The sequence below is a fragment of the Lissotriton helveticus genome, chromosome 8, assembly GCF_964261635.1.
Source record: "Lissotriton helveticus chromosome 8, aLisHel1.1, whole genome shotgun sequence".
NCBI lineage: Eukaryota > Metazoa > Chordata > Amphibia > Caudata > Salamandridae > Lissotriton > Lissotriton helveticus.
Genome location: NC_136069.1, coordinates 1,297,487,762 through 1,297,510,553, shown reverse-complemented (window position 1 = coordinate 1,297,510,553; position 22,792 = coordinate 1,297,487,762). Strand labels below are relative to the sequence as shown.

The window sequence follows — 22,792 nt, the reverse complement described above, 5'->3', positions numbered from 1 at the left end:
GGATAGGGAGTGAAGGGAGCCAGCACCTTGTGACCCTTACAAGCGAGTAGTCATGCTGTACAAGCACCTTATTGACTGATTGAGGGAGTAAATGGTGTGACAAGATTGTGAGGGTTGTGAAAGTAAAGAGGATATTATACAGACACAGTAGTTGAACATTTTTGTGTTCAGAACTCCTGGGAGATGTTTGTAGACATCCAGGGGCTCCGCGGAGCTGTCTTTTCTGCATTTACAAAGAAGACCGTGCACTCTGTTTTCATACTTTGGATGTTGGGGTTGATGCATGGCTTTGTGTGAGGGTGAGTAGGGTGAAGGTACACATGTGAGATGAAGTCTGCTTTCAGTCTGTTGTTGAAAGAAGGTGTTGTGAATAAGGTGTTTTGGAGTGTAAATTGGATTTATTTATAAAGGCATAACTCTTGGCGGCTGTTTTTGTTTGGTGACGTTGATTACAAAGGCAAAGGATTGGAAAGAGTGATGGCTTATAAGTAAAAAAAAAAAAGGCCTGGAAGACGCGGAGACGGTTCATGGTAGGAATGAAGTGGATTATGACGGTAAGGTCTAGCCATTTGCTATGTCTGTGAGCAGATACTAAGTGTGTGTTAGTTGTGAGTCTTCTGAAGGGAAGTGGGTGAGTAGGGTTGAATACAAATCATTGCTTCGATCGAAAATGAAATCCCTAAGAATTATTAGAGGAGTGTTGAGAGAAAACAAATCTATTATGGTGTCAAGGTTTTCAAAGAAGGAGCCAATGGCTCTTGGAAGGTACTAGTTAGAAATAGACTTATACTTGACCCTATTTTGCTGGTATTAGGAACCCTTGCACTCTGATACTGCCATCTAGTGTTTGTGCTCTGTACCTAAAATGATACTGTAAAATGTGTTCCACCCAAATCGTGTATTTAACTTTCCAATTAGTCCATTTTTAGTTGGCATAGCAATTGCTCCTGTGGCATGGAAGTTGCTTGCCATATATGACTTCAGTGGGTATTTACAACTCTGATATATATGAGAAAGATATGTGGCTGTCAGGAGCTTCATTGCGCTCTGGTTGGGCTGCAGCCTAAATGCACTGGAGTGAACAATGACAGAAATACTTGCCTTTGCCATGTATGAAAAACTATTTTTAATTTTTAGCTAAGTCAACCCTAAGGTGTACCTGGTAAGCCCATAATGCTGATTTCTTAGCATATACAAATATAGCATGCTACATATTGAGGATAGTATCAATTCACAGTGAACAATTATCCAAAACCTGTTTTCACTGTGTAGGCTAGGTTCATTTTCTATGAACATGCCTAGATGGAAATAAAATCATTTTTTAAAAATCTCAGCCAGGCTAAAATGCTAGAAAGATGGATCAAAGTCATTTCAGACTTAGTTTCTAAACTCTTATGCAATTGTGAAAGTAGATTTTATTATACCTTTCTTAGAACTTTTAAAGGCGTACTTTGTGCTCCTTGGGAAGAAACAGATTTCGAAAAATTGTGTCTCTATGCCCTACTCTAGAGGTCCCAAACCCTTTTCTGGATGGGTGTAAATGATACTGCTTCCAGAAAGCAATGGTGTGACCTTAGTTCCCAGGTGGGCAGGTAGACGGCCAACAACTGGGATTTAAAATAATTAGCTATCTTGGTGGGGAACAGGAAGAGGTGTCAGAACTAAAGGCAGCACTAAAATGTATTCTTTTGATACAGTGATGCAAAACGGAGCAGGCAGGAAGGTATCCTGCTCATTCCTAGGGCCATCCAATAATTTCTGGCTCCAATCAAAGCAGGACAAAGATTGTATACTGAAAAAGAGGGCATCTCAATAGGGGAGTGACAAATGTAGTACTGGAGCTCAGATGGAGGAAAGGGTAGCCATCTTGGAATTAGGACTTTTGGAAATTTAGCAGTAAGCCAAAGAGGAAGGGCTGAAAGAGGAGGTAGTGTATTTTGTTGAAGATTTTTCAGGTGACCACTAAATCCTAGACCCTACAGCAGTCCTAGCTGGAGAGTGACCTGGGATCTTGAAACCTCGCCTGTTCATCTGTTGGCTTCAGGAGTGACTGGGAGAAACCTTTCCATCACATGGAAAAAAAGTGGCATTTACTAATTTTTCTCAACCTCTGGAGGACTGGGAGAAGGTAGCCCAGGGAGGGCAAGCTCTTGGTCTGAATGAAAACGGGACCTTCTTGTAACAGTATCTGGCCCCCCTTAGGACCTGCCTAAACATCTGACTCCAGCGTCCAGCTTGCCCTACAGGTGGAGCTTATGTTATGTTATGTCAATATAATTTATATTGTGATCAAATCACCCCAGGAAGGGTATATCGGCGCAGATCACAGACAAAAATTAAACTGCTAAGCTGAAAACAGCTGTCTTAAGTAGTTTTCTGAATTTAAATTGATCAGTACACTTTTGAATAAGAGGAGGTAATTCATTCCGTACGGAGTGGCTAGTTAAGAGAAAGACCTGCCCCCTGGATGAGACTTTCTGAGCCGTGGGCCAGTGAGCAGAGCTTACTGCTGGTGTTTTTAAAAAAAAGTGACTAAGTGCCTGATTTATAGTTTGGTGGATGGTTTACTCTGTTACAAACGTGATGGATAGGCAGTCCGCCATATTTCAAGTGCCACAGGATATAATGGACTTGTAATATGACGTTTGTGATGGTGTAACTCAGTCTGCCAATTTCTAAATCAGGCCCTCTTTCGGATGGTAAAATTTTGGATCAAGACAAGGCGGCAAATCTATCGCAGAGGTTAATCGATTTTGGTGGCTATAAAATCCAACTTTGTCCCAATTAGACATTTTTGGGATCCATTGCTGAGATTGTATGATTGTGAGAGATTTGTTGATAATATCACCTGTACTTCGACCTCTTCAGCTGCTGCATGTTGTGTTAGAGAATGTGGCACTTTCAGTGTGGTGGGGGGCTGGAGTTGATGTGTCTTTCTGTCAATCTATAATTTAATGTTAGCAGTTAGATGTAATGTGGTGAGGAGAATTAAAGTGACGGGGATGTAAGTAGTTGTGTTACTGCCTGCACAGATTCCACAGTAGAATTTTAAAAGGAAGAGTTCTGGATTAGCGCGATGTGTGTTTACATGTTTGTTTGGTGTTTAGCCAAGGTGGGTAACTGAAGAGGGTGTTAGTTGAAGAGATGGGTGGTTAGTTAAATTTGATCAATCTGCAAAAGGCATAACAAAAAGTGGGAATGAGACTTCTGGCCTCATTGATGAAACTATAGACTGCTCTCTATAATCAATTAATTTTAAATTACTCGTGTGGGTCAATGCAGCGGGGGCAGAGGGCACTCTGAAAACAATAGCATCTCGTGCCATCTAAGTTGGCGAGCCACGGGCATATCAGCAACAGCCGGCGATCATTATCGCTAAGCGCGCTTAGCGAGGATAATTATCACTGGATTTTATCACAGAGATAGCGTGCTATCAGCAACGCTTATCTCCAATGCGATAAAAATCCAAGCGCTAGCTGCAAAATGTGCAATTATTTCTGGAAATCCAGCGATAATCGCACAAACATAGGCGAGAGCTTGTTGATAGGGCAGGGCAGACTTAGCCATAATATTCACCTCCCATTGGATATAATGGCTAAGTCAGATTGCAAGCAGGTGTAAGGAAAGTGGTGTTAAGCGTGGTTAGGGCAACTTTTCTTATCGCTATGCAGGTTAGCATGTAGCTAGTTAATTGGAGAAATGTTGGTTAGCGACATTTTCTCACGTTATTTTGGTCAGGAAAGCCCACTTTGCATCTCATTAGAGATGCAAAGCTGAGCGTTAAGGTAAATGGTGCTGAGGCATGGAAACACGCATTAGCGTGTCCTTGCTGATAGTGCGATAGAATTATCGCCGTTTTTCATCCGAAAACAGATGCTAAAGCGGCGATATTTCTATCGCGGGGCCTAGATGATATGCCCCCACGTGCGTTTAACAAGGAAAACGAACAGCTATAGTTTCCTTACTGGATGGCTAGCGATTGCAAAGAAGTATACTTGAAATCAGTAATCTTGACACTGCGAGATCTCAGACAAACCACTTCAGTCAAGAGACAGCCTGACTGTATATGTCTTTCTTTTTCAGAAGTAGTGTGTCACTTATATGGTTTGCTTCGAAACGGTTACCTGAAATGTCATCAGAGTGCTGCCACAAATGTTAGCAGGTGCTCCTCCTGCTTTGAGAGTTTTCTTCAGACGTCGGTAGTGAAGTAAAGTAACCCAGTCCCACTCATGGGTACATGGCCCCCTGATGCGTCTTCCTCTAAACACGTGCACTCAAACAGAAGAGCTCTTTCAGCTCCTATTACTCAAGGGCCTTTTGCTTGGTTAGGTTCTTTTGTAGCCATGGTAACGCCTCTCTCCTTGCTTATGGGCGGCCTTCTTCAAATCGTACTCTTCTTTGCTCTGATGCTGGTGTAATTGCCCGATCACTGAACGAACGGAAAAACAATTACACTCGTGCAGCCACCAAGCGAACCTGAACAACGTAGTTGAACCTTGCTCGCTGGAATGTACATCAAGTTGAAGGCTGCACGCCCTGGTGCTGTAGAATGTATCAGGGGGGTGTGAAACCATAAAACGGGAGGTATCTGTGCCTGGCTGTACTCTTCTCCCCCCACACTGATTTGAAAATGTGTATTGGCCATTTTCTTACTTTTGAACATAAATTGGACACAAGGGTGCTGTTGAAATGTCCGAGACTACAGCTTGCACCCGACCTGTGGTCCATTCTAGGCCCTGTCATTTTACCCTGATCATTTCTGCCACTTTCCATGCCCTCTTGCAAGGCGTGTGACACATGCATTAAGAATACTTTCATGAATTAAATATAACGCATCCCATAATAATGACATTTTAAAAACATATATATGGGTGTAGAAAATGAAGAACTCATACCAAAGAATGCTAAATTGATGAAAATATTACATGCACTCTGGTCCTTACACTTAACCTAATGCTGCCTCTACCTGCACATCTACATTATCTCTAAACATACCTCTGCACTTCAATGTATACCTACCTCTTCCCCTAATGCTAAACCGGTCTCTCTACTTCTTGACTACATGTCTACCTACCCAAACCACCTCTTTCTCAGTCTCTAAACCCATCTGTAACTCCAAATCGATCTCTATCCCTAATCTACACAACTAGTGTTATACCTGCCTCTATCTCTAAACCTACCTCTACCTCTGCACCTACCTCTACCTCTGTACCTGAATCCAACCCTTCTATATTCCTTCCTCTATTGCAACACCTACTCTTACATTGTTCTCCACCTCTACATCTAGCTCTACCCCACCGCTGATGTTAAACTCACATCTCACGCTGCACATACACATAAATCTATCAGCTACCTCGAAGCCCACCTCTACGCCTCCCCATACCACAAAATATTTACCGAGCTATGCACCAAACTCTTGCTATACACCTATGTCTACCTCAACACTCACTCGTACTCTACTCTCCCTACAAATATAACTCTAACTCTGCCACTACATCCACATCTGCTGCACCTATGCTTACATCTACTAACTACCTCTAAGTCTACACCTACCTTTACCACTACATCTTTACCCACCTCTGCATCCATCTCTTCCGCTACACTTATTGCTACCAGGAAACCTACTGTTACACTGTCCTGCACCTCTACATCTAGCTTTCGATCTACTATAACTGCTACATCCACATCTCCGGCTTCATCTTCCGATCCAGCTACACATCCATCTGATTTGTCCTCTAATCCCACCACTACTCTACCTCATCCAGTACATACGCTCCCACCTCTACAGTAAACTCTGAATCTACACCTACTTTTGCACCTATTTCTCTTTAATCCCTTGGCCTGTTTTTTACTCAATTACACTTTGCCACTTCATTATTACACCCGCCTCTAAAGAATCTAAATTCTTAATTTCTAGGCCCCATATCCATGGGCGTGGAAGCAAAGGATGCAACTAGTATTGAGATTTTGGAATCCTTTACCGCCATTACAGTGTCCCTTCTGACCCCTATAAGTAAGGAAACCACAATGTTGTTCACAACAGTTCAAGGAGAACTTATGAAATATTTCTCTTTAAATATTTAGGGAAACTGTGAATGTTTTTGAAAAAATTGCTCTTTAGCTAATGCCAGTACATATTTAACTCAGAATTTACACATATGTGTGGTGTCCCTATTAGAGCTAAAGCTGTGTGAGGTTGTAACCTTTTCCTCTTTCAAACTTGCCGTAATTCTTCGAATACTATGATTTCCCTTCTTAGTTTTGCAGACGTATGTGGGTTTCACGTTAAAATCAGGGATTTCTAGCCCCTTAAAAGTCGCTTTGAGAAAAAAAAAGTTTGGCAACATGATTGAGTCTCAAGATCACGCGAAAAAAGTTTTGTAGATAATTCAGGATAAATGGAAGGATCAAATTGAGCGTCCATTTGCATTCACAAAAAACATTGCATACTTGCAGATAAAAACTAGGCCAGGAACACTACGTCGTAAAATCAGGAATCTCCTAAAACTGTGCATAGGCCATCATTTGGGGTTCACACTTGTGTATTAAAAATATTGCAACACCCAAATGAGGGCACAGTTTTGGAGACAATAGCTGAGATATCATATTTTAGATTATAATTCTTTATTCTTAAGAAGAATTAACAAAGATGAGGCAACTGCTCTTTAGATGGAAACCTATGATTGTGAAACCTGCACATACCACGCCTGTTGTGCAAGTACCCTGATTAACAAACGGATGTGTGTATTTTGGTGCGGTTGGGTTAATGAAACCTGATACACAGCCCTCCAAATAATCAAATATCTTTGTTTTCACACTGCACTTTCATACTTTCCAGTGCTCATGATCAGACCTAGCATTTTTTGAGTTTTATATAGCACGAACAAGACCCAAGACATCGGGTATCAGAGCGCTTTACATGATCACCAGTTTTGTTACAGTTGGACACATTCATTTTTGTTAGCCAGAGGGAGATTAAGTGATTTGCCCAGAATCTCAGGATGTTGAGCATTGTTGCCGAGACTTGAACCCAGTTCCCTAGCTTCGAGGTCGACCGCTCTAATCGTAAGGCTACATCCTAGCTGTCATCAGCGGGCTCCCTTGCAAGTCATGCCCAGTCCATTTAAAAGGCTGTTGCAAAATGTAAGTCTACACTTTTTGCACTGCAAAATGTAGATATGCTAAAGTACACTCACGCCTAGCATCAGTAAACTTAACCATTGGCCCTCAAATTCTGCTGCCCCATAAGGAACCAAAGGTGAAGTTGAAAAAGTAAATGAAAAGAATTTAAATAAATGCATCTGCTTGCATGTTTTTCCTTACACACAAGTGTATATGGGTTGGTAGGCATACATTTTCAATGCAATACAATGCAATTTTCAACACTGCCCACTGGAACATTTCATATGCACTGAACAAGTGGTGTAACATGGCTCACGCACCACTTGCACTGAAATGAGCACTTCAATGCAAAACCATATTTGTGTCTGTGCATATGTTGATACACATGCCCTCCATCAACAAATTGATGAGAGAACTTCACCAATTGATCACTTTCCTAAAGTTAGTCGATGGCTAAAACAGGCTCAAGACTAATTCTCCTGAAACATTTCATATTCTGGTTGTCTACCCTTCTGCAACAATGTGGCCAATGGAGAACTGTCCACATTTTTCTCTAAATCCCTGCTCCTGACTGCCTCTTACCCAGTCACATTTTTCAAGAAACCAGGAGTATATTGTTGTTGCACTAACAATTTTGCTAGATTTCAGATAACAAACAATATTGCACCAAGGCAAAAAAGGGCCTATACTGAAAGTGTTCTATTTTTGCTGAGTAATCAATAGGAAAAAAATCTCCTTTTAAAATACGAAGGTTAAACTAATTTTGCGGTAGAATAACTTAGCTTTTATCAAAAATCTGTTAACCTAAAAATATTAAAATCGATCCTTCATTGATTAGGATTTGTTTTGTTAGATCCGTATTAACAATACAATTAATTATTCGCCAACAAAATATGTGCCCTACATTGTGAGCGATTGTTTTGCAAACTGCTGTCTCCATTATTGCACTTATTGAAAAATGTTTATAGAATAGGCACTGAAGCAAAATCTTTTTGTTGCATTCGATATTCCCAATGCAGTAAAAACTAAGCAAAAGACCATTTCCCTAATATTTCACGGATGCAAATTTAATTTGAACAATTTAACAAAGATTACTTCAAAGACAAGAGAAAGTGGGCATCTATATCTCTGACAGGTATTAAAGCCAGACAGATAAATGAGACAAACACTATTTGACCAAGTTAAAAAAATAATAAACATTTTCAATAAAAGCCAAGAAAGGGGCGCCATTGTAACATTCAATATAAAATTACATACAGCATTAATCATTGCATGTAAATAAATTAAACTACAGGTATACCACTTCATTATATAGATAATGAAGGACTCTAGCCCTGTTCACTACAGAAACAAATTACAAATTAACCACAGGATCCTTCATTATTATATCTTCCACCCACAATCATCCATCAACATTCAGCCTACAATTCCTAGCCAGTGTTAAAAATGTGACCAAATTAGAGAAGACTACATTAGTAACTAAAGCTAAATAGAGAGCAATAGCTAAATTAGTAGAATACCCCCAGAGCTTCCGAGCTTTAAGTGATAGGGCCCTGCCAAACCTCGAGTCAGTAGAAAATAAAACAGACTTTGTAAAGGGTCCCCACAATAGCCTACATTTCCAGTCTCAAATTGTTCGGTAAAAACACTGATCAATTTCTCAACGTTGATTGTGAAAACCCTTAAGGTAATCCATGTCAGCAATGAAGTACTTGTTTACATTTGACATTTAACTTAATCTTGCATTCCCTAAAGCTATTTGTTTTTCCAGATGTATTTCTTCCGATTTTCCACGCAAAATATGGCTCTTGTACAGTGCATCCTATGAACTGAGTCACCTGTAGATGTCTATTGAATTCAAATAGAGTCTCCAACCAGTAGCTCGTGAGCAACTGTAGCTCTCCAGCTACCTCTGAGTAGCTCACCTGTGTGCAGCCCAGCTTATTAAATTAGAAAGCTTTTACTTGGTTGAATTATTATACATATAAAATAATCCAAATTATACAACACTGATAATAATATTATCTCTCAATGCATTTCATTCAACATAAGTAGCTCTCTGTACAAAAAAGGTTGGAGACCACATGAAGTGTCACAATTGGGTGCTCTGTAATTGAGGTACAAATCAGTGAGAGTTTCTTATGAAGCCTCTCTGTAGACCATAAAGGTGCTCAGATTACATGCTCATCAACTCATGACCCTCCCTGCTGAACGTTAGCATAAAAACCAAATGGTCACATTTGTGGCAGTTGTCATTATCATTATTTCTGAAAGTGTGTGAAGGGGATACACATCTTTTGAAATATAGACAACGCCACAGGAAAAGAAAATGCTGCATTTGCAGGTGAGGAGAGAGAGGGTGTGAGGGTGAAAGAGAGGAAAAGGACGATGAAAGGCGTGTGATACTAGGAGGCACATGCAGAAGGTCAGACTGAAAAGACATTGAGGAAGAGGAGGGAACGACATGAGAGATGGAGATGAAGGTCAGCAGCTTTCAATGTTTTGCGATCAGAATTACGATTGGAAGCCATTGATACATAGGATACAAATCTTGTCTTTGGAAAGGACGCCCAAAACAGTCCACTTCTGAATATTGAGTCGTTATCCAGTCACAAACCCGTGTTAGGAAAAAAAAAACTTTAAAGATTTCGAAAAATGCCTCCTCTGACAGCTAAACCATAAATGTTAATGCTTTTTGGGTGGGTTTCTGCTAAAAGTGTTAGATAAACAACTGAAGCAGATATATAGGCTGATAAGGTACTTGTTTGAACTTGATCTGATGAGGACACCCTGCACTGGATGAGAGGATTAGAGGTTCCCGAAAGACCAATTCAAAAGCTTACACTTGTAAGTCACATGCTGTTTTATCTGTGGTTAGCCAGGTCTCCAATTGTAAAGTCAGCAGCACCATAAACATGCTGTGGCATGTGTCTCACAAGCCTGTTAGGACATGCAAGATTAGTTCTTACGGAAAACTACATCAAGTGCCCCACAAATGTAAAGTAATATTCCAGGAGTGGAGCTATGCGACGCACTTTTATGCTTTAGTGTTCCACGGCAAATATTCAATTCAATTCAAAAATCTTTATTCGGATAAAAATATATCCATAAAAGCACAGGTCACATAGCAGCATTAAAATACAAAATTATATTCAATGGCATGTCGAAGAAAACTTTCAGTGGAATTTTCTAGAGGGCCGTCGTTCAGAATGGCCCACCCATGGCATTAGATTTTTTAGAAAACATTTTAGAAAGCCCTATTTAAGAAGTCTTTTGACCGCTTGACGCTATCCCTCCCCCATCTTTAGTAATTCGCCTGTCTGCCTATCTACCATGTCTCTGTCACACCTGTCCCTACCACAGCGGTCTACTCATCTGGCTTTCTCCGTAAACTGAGAGCTCTGATGCAGCCATCTGGCAACATGCAGCGTATACACATTCAACCAAGCCATAGTGCTTTTAATGCTACCTTTTCTACAGCCACTTTATTTAAACACTTCGACTTAACCATAAAATACACCCATTGTATAAACAAGGACCATTTTCAAAGAATCTCTTTAGTCAGAAAAGAAATACTTCAAGGTGTTTGGAATGCTTTTACAGTAATTCAGTCACTCCAAAGGCCAATATCCCATCACCTCTAATTAGAATCCACACACTACAGCTATCTGATAAGAACGAAAACCTGCAGACCTGCTCCCCAAGAGAACAGACCAAACACGTTTTCCCAAGGACTGGGCGCCTAAGCTAACTGAAAAATACACAAAATGGGCAAAGGCTCATGAATCTAGTCTTTTCACAGATAAAAACGTTTTGTAAATGTGTGAACAGTACTAAATGTAATTACAAGCAAAAAATGTTCACACTTCTGGAACTTCTTCTGTTAAACTCACAGTTTACCTGAATCCCTGTATGTAGGTGTCAATATTTTGAACCAGTTTAACTAACGCCGTGGTTATATTTGCTCGACACATCAGTGCATATTTCAGCCTTAATCCTTAGGTCTGGTCTCAGTTCAGATATTCATATTAAATCAATAGTTTTACATTTAACATTGTGCTTTTTTGCATAAAGTTATGTGCCATCCCTGGCCTGTGAACTGTTCTTGAGCCTATAGGTTCAGAAGTTATTTATTTGCAATGGCTTTTATTCGAATGTCTTCAATCATGTGCATAAGACATTTCAACCCTTCCATTATCTACCCAGCACCGCCCTTACTTGTCTTGGACATATGCATAGGATGTGCTACAGACAAGCACTCCATCACAGACCCCCACCGCTATCGGAATTTGTGCTGCATTTCTTGTCTGTTTACAACCTGCTTCAATAAGCTATTTGTCTGGAACCAAGGTGGAAGTTTAGTGCTTGTTAAATGCAGATGTCTATTCACCAGTAGACAGAATTTAAAGAGTGTGTTATTCTAGAGAATGGAGGTGAGGTCAGAGAAATAAGAAAGAACCAAGATTACCTTATCCTTTTCCCTTCGATTTGTTTCAAATGGTCATCTCTCTTCAGCACTTCAAGTATGGTTTTCTTCTCTGTGTCCGATAAGGAGGACAAGTTGATGATCTCAATCTGCTTTGTTGTATTCTTCAAAGATAGGCGTCTTACTGGATCCATTGCCTGAGACATTATGAAGCACTAAAGAGGCTAACCTCAGGGAATGGACCTATGCAGCGATGACAGCACGGTACAGGCAGCTTCCGAATCGACAGTAAATCAGCTCTAGATGTAGCAACCTTCAATCTGGTGGTATCGGAGTGATCCAAGGTGGAATGGGTTGTTCATTCTATTGCATGTCTCAAAAATTAAGGGTCACCTTTCCTTGTTGCATAATATCTGCTGTATACATCCCAGTAGTTCTATAGCCAGGAGTTGTGGCCTTTTCGGTGGCGTGCATTGGGGCTAAAATGTGACCTGCCCAGCAGCCTTGGATCCTCTGGAGCCCTGGTCATGCTTCTACATAATTCCTGAAAGAGGAAACAAAATGACTCAGTAAAAATATTCATCGTCCATGGATAGACCTCTCTGAGTATTTTACATAATTACATTATTGAGAGAGTTATCTTTTTAATTGCATTCAAAATTTTCAATCACAAGTATGTAACAAATTATCTAGGAGAGAGGAGGGCATACCAACACTTAGTTGCTACCTTTGCCAATTTTTTTCTCAACAACCTATTCCCAATCAGTGTATTTAAACACCCTTTTTTGCAGGCTTTAGATGATTCAAAACCAAACCTGCCATGTTTTCCCATGGCTCCCAGAGAAAAATGGACATAGGCCTGGTACTATGCTATTTACACTATTTACCATTAAAATCCCATATAATGTGACTGCTGGTAGAATTTTCCGAGAGTCTAATTCATAAACATGTGTGCCAGGGCCTGTGTTGGCAGGGGACAAGCCAGCTTTATTAAGTCGGTAGGGGAAAACAGGGCACCAAGTAATATGATTCTTATTGGGAGTGGGAATAGGAGGAAGCTGGATACCAGGTACGAGGCATTGATTAGCGGTGGATAAGACATTTCAGGAATTTGTTTGGGGCTCAGGGCAAGATGTGATGCTAGGTATGGAAGGCAGTGGAATGGCAGGATTCCAGGGATGTTGACGTTGTCTGTGGAGAAGGGGCTTGCAGTAGGCCAAGCATTCAGATTTCCACCTGGGGAAGGGGTGCAGTTCACAGGCTGAACACCAAGTATGTGGATTTCTTTGGGTGGTGAAAGGTGGCAAAATTACTAATATTAAGATCAGTTTTGATGGGTTAGGGTGAAAGTAAGGCAGCACTCTTAACGTGCAGCTTAGTTTGGGAGTACAAGACAAGGCATAAGGTCTCAAGATATGATTTGGGGGTGGGGGGCGTAAGGACCCAATTTAGTGACTGTGTCTCAAAGTGGTGGAAAGGCAGCTCCCAAGAAAGATGGATTTATTTTGAGGGTTCCAAGATTTTTTCCCAAGATTTTTTGACAGAACAAGAAGAGAAAGTAACATACACAAATGAAATAGTGCTGTTGAAATAGTGCAAAACAAGCCAAAAGTGCCTAAAATTATCTTTTTCTGCTGCAACATTTTGTAATCCATGTATCAATGTCCTGGGCGTCTGACTAGTAGAGTATTAGGTTTGTAGCATCTTTCAGGCTGTTTAGTTGTTGGGAAAGCACCACATAACTTGCTATCTTCCTCTTACAGTGCATGACGTAAAGGCATGCTACTATGATTCATTCAGTGTTTGTGTTGCCACGGTTGACATAACGATATACACACAGATCAAAGTCCACTCACATGGTTCTGCACATTTTTATTTACGGAAGAGTTCATTCGGTGTGAGCAATGCGCAGTGTGCATTTGCGTGCAGGCATTGAGAGAGACTGGAAAAAGCTGCTAATGAACATTCTTCTCGAATACTAGTGCCCCACCGGCACGAGAGTTGTAAAAAAACTAAAAACAAGAATTGGCAATGTCAAACGGTCTCGCCTATGCAGGAGCTATTGGTTTTTCCAATGTGTTTTAGCCATGTTGTGCACCAGCGTGGCTGCTGTTTAGCACTGCTAAAAGTTAGTGGTGTAGAGGAGAGTGGCTTAGAGTGGAGTGGAGTAGAGTGGAGTAGCGAAGAGTGGAGCAGAGTAGCAAAGAGTGGAGTGGAGTGTCCTGAAGTGAGTTTTCATGGAGGGTGAAGGACTGGAGTGTCGTGGAGTGTTGTGGAGTGTTGTGGAGTGGTGTGTCGCGGAGGGGCGCAGGGTGAAATAAAGTGCCATAGAGCAGAGTGGCGTAGGGTGGTGTACAGAAGCGTAGAGTTGTACGGTGGAGTGGTGTGGAGTGGTGTAGAGTGGATAGAGTAGCAAAGTGGAGTGGTGTGTAGTGGAGTAGAGTGGTCTAGAGAGAAGTGGCATATTGTGGCTTAGAGTGGACTAGAGTGTCATAGAGTGTAGTTTAGTAGAGTGGAGTGGAGTGAAGTAGAGTGGACTAAAGTAGAGTATCATAGACTGGAGGGGTGTAGAGTGGAGTGGAGAGGTGTACAGTGGAGTGGCCCTGCATAGAGTGCAGGAATGTATCATTGAAGGGGAGTGGCACAGCATGGAGTGACGTAAAGGTGAGTAAAGTAGTATGGAGTGTCATAGAGTGGCAAATAATGTTATAGAGTGGAGTGGCATAGAGTGTCTTTGAGTGAAGTGTCATAAAGTGGCCTAGAAGGAAGTGGTATAGAGTGACATAGAGTGGAGTGGAGTATGGTGGACTGGCATAGAGTGGAAGGGCATAGAGTGGAGTAGAGTTTTGTATAGTGGAGTGACATAGAGTGGATAGGCTTAGTGTGGAATATGCATTGTGTGGTAGCCCATACATTTTGTACTAACCACTACATTTGCACATACATTTTACTGATAAATCTATCCAGCGCTTAAATGATAATCTGTGTGGCAGTGACATCGCCTAGTGTATGGATTTTTTGTTATCACATTAAAATATTTATTTCCACCACACTTACGAATTGCAAAAAAAGTCCTTCATTTCTGCTTTCCAAATTTTGATATATTATTAAAAATTTGCACACTTCATTTACAGACATTTAAACATGGTTGTGTGCTATAAAAAAACTTTTCCTTCCCAGGACCCAGCAAGAGTGTCACATAAATTCTCAAACTTTGAAGTCAGATAACGAAAAGTAAACAGGAAGCTCCCTCTGTCTTTCAATGCAAGGCAAATGAGAAAAGTAAGATAATAACAAAATGTAAAGGCCTGTTCACAGAGATGAGGGCTCATGGAAGAATACAAGGAGTGTTGGAGAACAAGCTTTGCTTGACAAGAGGGACAAAGACATGCTGGACGGCCTCAAACAAATAAAGCCAGCAAATAGAAAATCTGAAAATGTGAGTTACAAACTACAAAGCCAATGGCAACTAATAGGTAGGATGCATTTCCAGGGAAGCTTTCAGAATACCCACAAGAAACCTTTTCGCAACCAGACAGCTGCACTTTCTGGATGGCTTCGGTCGAAAAACACACCCACCCCTCTGCCAATTTTGAAGACCAATCTCATCGCCCGTTAAACCAGTATATGGATATTCCCTGAAAAATAACGTATGAATGTGCAGTACCTGAGTCCATGGTCACAATGTTTTATATAAAAAATGTACTTATAAGTACACATAAGGACAGAAAACAAAACTGATTTTCCGTGGACCATTAAAATTCCTTTGTCTTAGTAGCTGGTATTCTGTAACTTAACCTCATTCAAAACGACTATCAAGGATTGTCCAGAAAATAAAGCAATGCTTTAGAAACAGGTTACAAACACTAGGTGGATCCTGAAAATATATGGGCCAAACAAATAGAATGCAGAACTGTCAAGCAAATGTGTCTCAGTCTAAATGAAATCAGTGAAGAACAACAATATTAAGTGCAGAAGTCAATTAATATAAAGATCTGTTCAGTAAAAGATCTGTATTCCCAGCCACTGGAGAATGTTCCAGAAATCCAGGTAATGTGATGGGCTCATGCTTGTAATGTCCGTCAGGGAATTCAAACATATGATCCATGTGTTTTATAGACAAAGGCAAGAGCAGAAAACTGTGTCTATGAATTCACGACATGAAAGAAATGCATGGAGCCAGAAGAAAGAGTCTGTAGTCCCTACATGACCAGACACACAAAAGGTGATTGGAGAATGCTTGCAATAAGTCTAACCACTGGCAATCACTCAGGTAGCATTCAAACCCATCATCCTTTTACCCACCATGTCACCTCAAATTTGATCCAGTAATATGCAAATCGTTCTTGACCCTGCTCCAACTGGAACAATCCAGACGAAACTGCCAAGCCAGGTCCCCTCTGAACTGGAACACAAGTAACTCAAGACCATTTTTGCCCTTAATGGGGCGCATTAGTTGGTGTATCTTGGTTCTTCTAGCACAGTGAGCAAGGGAGTCACATTTGGGCATACCCTTGGCCACTTAGGGTGGTACATCAAACACACAAAAGGTGATGAGAGAAAGCTGTAGTAAGTGTAAGGACTGGCAAACCAGTCTTGGGTTGCTTGTGTTCCAGTTCAGAGAGGATCTGGATCTGACTTATTTTTTACAGTGAATTTCTACATTTTTCTAAACTTTATTTCCTAACTGTAAACTGTAAACTTTGAGAATGTGTGTGTGAGTGGCTGTATAGGCTGTTAAGTGGGTGTATGGGTGGCTGCATGAGTCTGTGAGTGGGTGTGTGAGTGCATTTGAGGGTCTGTAACTGGGTCTGTGAGTGGGTGTATGAGTGCCTTTGTGTGGGTGTTTGAATGGAGCTATGAATCTATGAGTGGGTGTGTAAGTGCCTTTCTGGGCCTGTGAGTGTGTGTATTAGTGCCTGTGTGGGTCTGTGAGTGGGTGTGTGTGTGACTGTGTGGGTCTGTGACTGTATCTGTGAGTGACACTATGGGTGTGTGAGTGGCTGTGTGGGTCTGTGAATGGGTATGTGAGTGCCTGTGTCTGTCTGTGAGTCGGTGTGTGAGTGGTGCTATGGTTCTGCTAGTGGGTGTGTGAGTGCCTGTGTGGGTCTGTGAGTGGGTGTCTGAGTGCCTGCATGGGTTTGTGACTGGTTTTGTGAGTGAGACTATGGGTCTGTGAGCTGGTGTGTGAGTGGCTGTGTAGGTCTGTGAGTAGGTGTATGAGTACCTGTGTGTGTCTGGGAGTAGGTGTGTGAGTGGCGCTATGGATTTTGGGCATTTGAATACAAGGTATTTAAAAGGGAGAACCATGTACTCTGCTCTCACCAGGAGACAACATGAACAATTCTCTCATCACAGCCACTACAGATCAGATTGTGCTCCATTAGATCAATGACACATTCGCCTCGATTAAGATTTTCTGATTGTTTTTTAATGTAAAATATGAGAGGAAACCCATTTGATTTGCCTTCGCCAAGCCCAAGAAGTTATGAACATTTGTGCTTGCTGAAGTGGGGCTTTTGTAAGTGCTCTCCGTTGAAGTTTAATTTCTGTGAAATGCGCACCAGGGCCAGACTGGAACATCATTTGTTTCCCAGAAGAGTCCCCAGTTTTGCTGAAAATATCTTCCCAACTAGAATACTTTCATATGCTTAATTAGTAAGCATTACCTCGTTGGGTAAATGTCTTGTGCATATTTTGCACTGCACCTGCGTAAAGGACCATGGGGTAATGTCCCCAGTGACCTTGTGTACATGCAATTTCGATAAGGTGATTGTTCCTCAAGCGTCGAAGCCTTACCACTTCTGACCCCATCCATCATAAAAACAAGAGGTTTGTGATTAGTAACAAGAATAAAAGGCGTTCCCCACAGAAAACATTTAAGTTTCTCTACAGCCCAAACACAGGCCAGGGCCTCCTTTTCAATAGTACTATAGTGCCTCTCAGCCCCACGAATACCTCTAGAAATAAATGAAATCACTCTTTCTTTGCCATCAATAATCTGAGTAAAAACCGCACCAAGCCCAATAGCACTCGCATCCATCGTAACATATGATTTACCCTGTAGATCAAAAGTCTTTAGACCAGGAGCCTTAGCAATGAGTTTTTTAACACTACAAAATGCCTCATCGTGAACACTGTTCCAATTAAATTGCGACCCTTTTTTCAAAAATTGTCTGAGAGGTTCTACAACTAAAGCGTAGCCTTTTACAAATATTGAATAATACTCTCCTAAACCCAGAAAAGAACACAAAGAATCCTTATCTTTGGGTGTACTAACCTTTTCTAACGTATTGACCAAATCTTCTTTGGGGAAAAATGTCATCAGCAGTAATCCTGTTACCAAAATAATTGATCTCACTCACCAAAAATGTACACTTCTCTTTTGTCATGTATTCCTATAGGTTCTGAATTGATCCCCCTATTCCTGACCCTATTCTGGTTAAACTAACTATCAAGTTAACTAACAGTCAGCCCATGAGGCAAGACAAGCCCCCATGATGCAGATACCGTTATCTGACGCAGTCACACTACGGCACAGGAACGTGTTATCTGATTAGGTCATAACGCTTGAGATCTAATTAGACAAGCGACATTCCTCCAGCCCCTGATAAGGCATACGACGTTCTCATAACAAATCAAACCTATGACAACCTGGAAAATCCGTGCGGCCATTGTTTTGATTTCACAGAGAACTTCAGTAAAAGAATGTGCTAACGAGCAAGTCGTATGACATCTTTATTGACGTATCTATGTCCATCCTTACGTCAATCTCGGCACCTTTAAGGTATAAATATTGCCGATCTTGCCCTATGCAAAGACACGCGTGGTGACGAGACGGAGCAGCCACACTTGCCGAAGCCGAGAGCAGAGCAGACCCCGCTGGCAGCAGCCCCGCCTTCCTGACGCGCTGAGAGACGCGCTGCTATCTCCTGCCGAGAGACCCAGCACCGGCGCTTTCGGGCAGCCCTCGCAGGCGGCCTGGAATATCGAGAACAGAGAAAGAGATACCATTCCTCATTCATCCTAAATTCCAGGTACAGAACTGAATAACCCCTCACAGAGAATTCTTTAGTTATTCACTTGGCAAAAACAAACTTAACTTAAACTGTAACTTTCTATTCCCGCCCACGCATTAGACTTAGGTCAGGTACACGGGTAGGCGTATTTAGAAACACCAGTTGAGTACGTTTAGTCAAATGTATATGTGTATGTAAATATATTTTAATCATTTTAAACATCATATGGCTCAGAAACCATATCAATGTTTTTACAGTATTATTTTATACTATTGCTTTTAATGTATGCACTTTACTTTACTATAAGTATTGCAATAATATCGATCCATTTCTCTTGTACGAGAAAAGAGACTGATCAATAAATAACACCTTTTTATTGAACACGCCCGTCTCTTCCTTTTCTCTACATTCTGATGAGACTAAGAATGCACGTACTGACTGAGTAAAATAATTGCCTTGTGCTCACACGACTCTGGAGATACACTCTTGATTAGGGGAGAGCAAAGTTGTCATGTTCTATGGTTGTCAGAAACTAAATCCCTTCTTGTCTAATCAGGGGAGTTAATTCTTTCCTGAACATTCGAGAAAGTTTCTAGCGAACTCTGAGCTACGCTGGCAAACCCAAAACTTAAGTCTAGTATCGACAGTAGTAGACCTAGTTAACGTCTGGCCTAGGCCTTTACTGCTGTAGGTATTATTCCAATGCGCAGAGCCTATTGGGAAGATAGGAACTACACTACATGGCGCCCAACGCGTTTGGAAAGGGCGATAAAACTAACGTAAGACATTTAGAGTAACTCAGTAGTGCTTTCTCACTCAGACCCCTTTTCCCACATACTCCAAAGACGTCTGGAGTGGGCGAAAGGTTATATCCTCCAAAACCTCGCAGGAGGGAACTCCTATGTATGGTTCTTGGTATAGTCAACGTTGAAGGATACACTGTTCCAAAATATTGTGCATCTAATCTCTGTTTCCATAAGAAACCTGATCTGCAAACAAACAAAATAACCTTCAGGACAGTAAAATGTCAGACAATGAAGATGAAAGAGAGGCAGTTAGATTAGCAACTGAACTCGCAGCAGCGGATGCTACTATGCAAGACGCAGACCCGGAGATAATACTCATTCCGGTCATTAAAAGGAGATCTATAACCCTAAAGCTTATAGAAAATGGACTGACACCTAGAGGTGGCACAGTCATATTCGTAATTGAGGCACACGAATATCGGCAGACAGAGGTATACTATTCATGGATACATTTTTCAGCAGCAAATGCTGTAACAAAGTACTTCCACTATTACAAAATAGAGGTACCACCTGACATTTACACTCCTTTCGAGGAGGTGGAAGTACCACTCAAATTCCAAGAGCATTTGCTCTTATTTGATGGCGCCCTAATACAAAACAACCACATTACAAGGCTCGGTCCTTTAGGTAGACCAGGAGCAACGTGGCCGGTACTAGCCGGATACACACCACATCCAGACTTCGAAAGAATGCCTGCAGCAGATCTTTTAGTACAACTAAACCAATTAATAAAAATACATAGACAATTAGTTCAGTATGTGATGCGGACTTCAACAATTCAGCCAGCTATTAAACTTCCACAGCTGACCCCTCACCAGGGGAACACAAATAAAATTACACCACAGAACATCCAATCCTGCCTAGGTAAAGTACCGGCTAAACGGGAACAAATACCATTCTGGTTGGCACAGAAAATTACCCAAATAGAGGCGGTGTTTCCTGACACCACCCCGCTAGAAAAACACAGGATTCTGACTATCTGTCTTCCAATGGGAATCGCTCCACACATTGAGGACTGTGACACTTTGGGTACAGTCTTTGCTTCCATCTACACAAAAACACACGGTGTTCCATCCATTTCGGTGATAACAGATGTGCTAAAACAAATTCAAGACGAATATGGTCCAGAACCTGCTTTAACTCTTGGTATGAAATTACTAAAAGACTTCAAGCAGGTCTCGGCTATACTATTAGCCAACATAAAAGGTGAAGCAGCAAACGTGGCGATCCGCCAGAGGTTAAAAGAGACAGATATAGCAGACCAACCAGCTGAAATTGCCAGAATCATAGAAAAATCCTATGAGGAACTAGGTAGAGACAGTTTAGGTGGAATACCAGTAAAACCGCAACTGACTGAAAGTCCAGAAAAAATATTTTTTAATAATAATTCACCGAAAAAGAACTGGGATGGAAACAAACAATCCAATCCTAAAGAAAAGAAATTCCAGTCCCGAGGAAGGTCTCCTAGGCGAAGAGATAAATCTCCGAACCAGAGACACAGGTCACCCCAGAGTGACCCCTCTGGGAAAAGATATAACCTTAGAAATAGGGATAATATTAAAAAACCTGATAGATATCAAGACATTGATACACGTCCCTCTCAATCTTTTCAGAATTCCACGCAGAAATCGGAAAGAAGAGGACGATCAGAACAAAGAGAAGAGCACGCCAAGTCAAAAGACAAGGAACCTGCTCAGCTAAAAAAGAAATTACAATTTCCAAAAAAGAAGATAGCCAGTATCAAGGTAGTTAACAATGCCGAGAATACTGAGGACACAACTGAAAAACGGAGAGTGGGCTCAGACAATGCTAGACAGCGCAGCAGAAGTGAGCATAGCTCGCAAAGTCCTTATGAATCATCTGGAGACAGTGGACACGAATGAATATCTTCAAGTGGAAACTGCAGACACCAGAGTTAGCAAACCCCACAAGATATACGAGATAACATTACGTATAGAGGGAGATAAGACTAGGAAGATAAGGGGACTATTTTGGGATAATCTCTCCAAGGGCTACGATATCCTTCTAGCTGAAAAAGACTGGCCACCAGAGTTTGTCAGGGAGTGCCCTCATGGCGAAGAAGTAATTATGCCTGCCTTCTCGAATCAAATCCCGATTCATAAAAAATATACACTTGCCAGAAAGTGGGCAGTGGCTCTAGCACCTGCTTTATATAAAAATCATGTAGGATGGGATGAGGATTCTCCTCCTCACAAAATCCAGTTAAAATCACAACCAACTGCACAAAGGCAGTACCCAATTAAGCAAGAAGCTAAAAAACAGGTAAATGAAATACTAGATCAGCTAGAATACCAGGGGGTGATTGAAACTTGCACCTCACAAATGAACAATCCTTTGTTTCCGGTCTCCAAACCAGACAACTCATATCGTCTAGTTTTGGATTACCGACACCTTAACACATGTTGCAAAACTTTTGCAGTGCAAAACTCACACAGTGCTGCACTAATGAATAACATAGTGCGCAAAAAATACAAAACTACCTTGGACATCTCCAATGGATTCTTTTGTCAAAATATAGCACCAGAGAGCAGATATTTAACTGCGTTCTCTGTAAATGGCACTCAAAAACAATTCTGTCGGTTAGCCCAGGGGTACAAGAACAGCCCGGGGGTATTCTCAGCGAGAGTAACAGAATTACTACAACTATATGATGATGAAGCATTATCTTATGTCGATGACATTTACTTAACAGATGATGACTTGGAGACTCACTTGAAAAGAGTGAACACCATAATACTTGGGTTCGCTGCAGAGGGTTACAAATTCAACTTTAAAAAGTCCAGAATTGCCCATCTGACAGTCTTGTACGTAGGATATGAATTATCAAATATAGCCTGGTTGACAATTTTCTAAGAACTAGAAGAAATGGAAAATCTAGAATATGAAAAAACATACCCTCTGCCAATCGACATTCTGCCTCTACGACATTACGCCTGTGCAATCTATACAGACGGACATGCTCAACCCTCCGTTTGGGGAGAACAAGCATACAACCCCACATGTGAGATTACAAAAGAAGTGTGGCGCGGAGGTAAACTAAGACCTCTATTAACAAAATCACACTCGGTAGAAACTAATTCAGAAAAACAAACTGAAATAATAGCATTGAAAATGGCGCTAGATAATGCGGATCGCGAATTCCCGACACTTATAGTGTCAGATTCATATTACTGCGTCAAATCATACAACAAGAATTTGCAGACATGGATTCAAAACGGTTACAAAGATAACACAGATGCACCAATAAAGCAGAAACTGCTCTGGGAACAAATAGCTCTTTTACAAAAAGAACTACCAAAGACTCACGTGACTCACTCACTGAGTCATCAGCGTGATGGCGTTCACGTTGTAGGGAATTCATTGGCTGAAACAGCCGCAGCGGCAGCCACTAAATCGGC

At 41.3% G+C, this 22,792-nt stretch overlaps 1 protein-coding gene across 1 annotated transcript in view; it reads right to left on the bottom strand.

Moving 5' to 3' along the window:
• Window positions 1-22,792, bottom strand: part of SYTL5 (synaptotagmin like 5) — a 684,371-nt gene that overhangs the window by 590,676 nt on the left and 70,903 nt on the right. Inside the window, exon 2 of the mRNA XM_078658261.1 lies at window positions 11,591-12,092. Within this exon, the coding sequence (XP_078514387.1) occupies window positions 11,591-11,754 (164 nt within the window). The 5' untranslated portion in view covers window positions 11,755-12,092. The remainder of the gene's footprint in view (window positions 1-11,590; window positions 12,093-22,792) is intronic.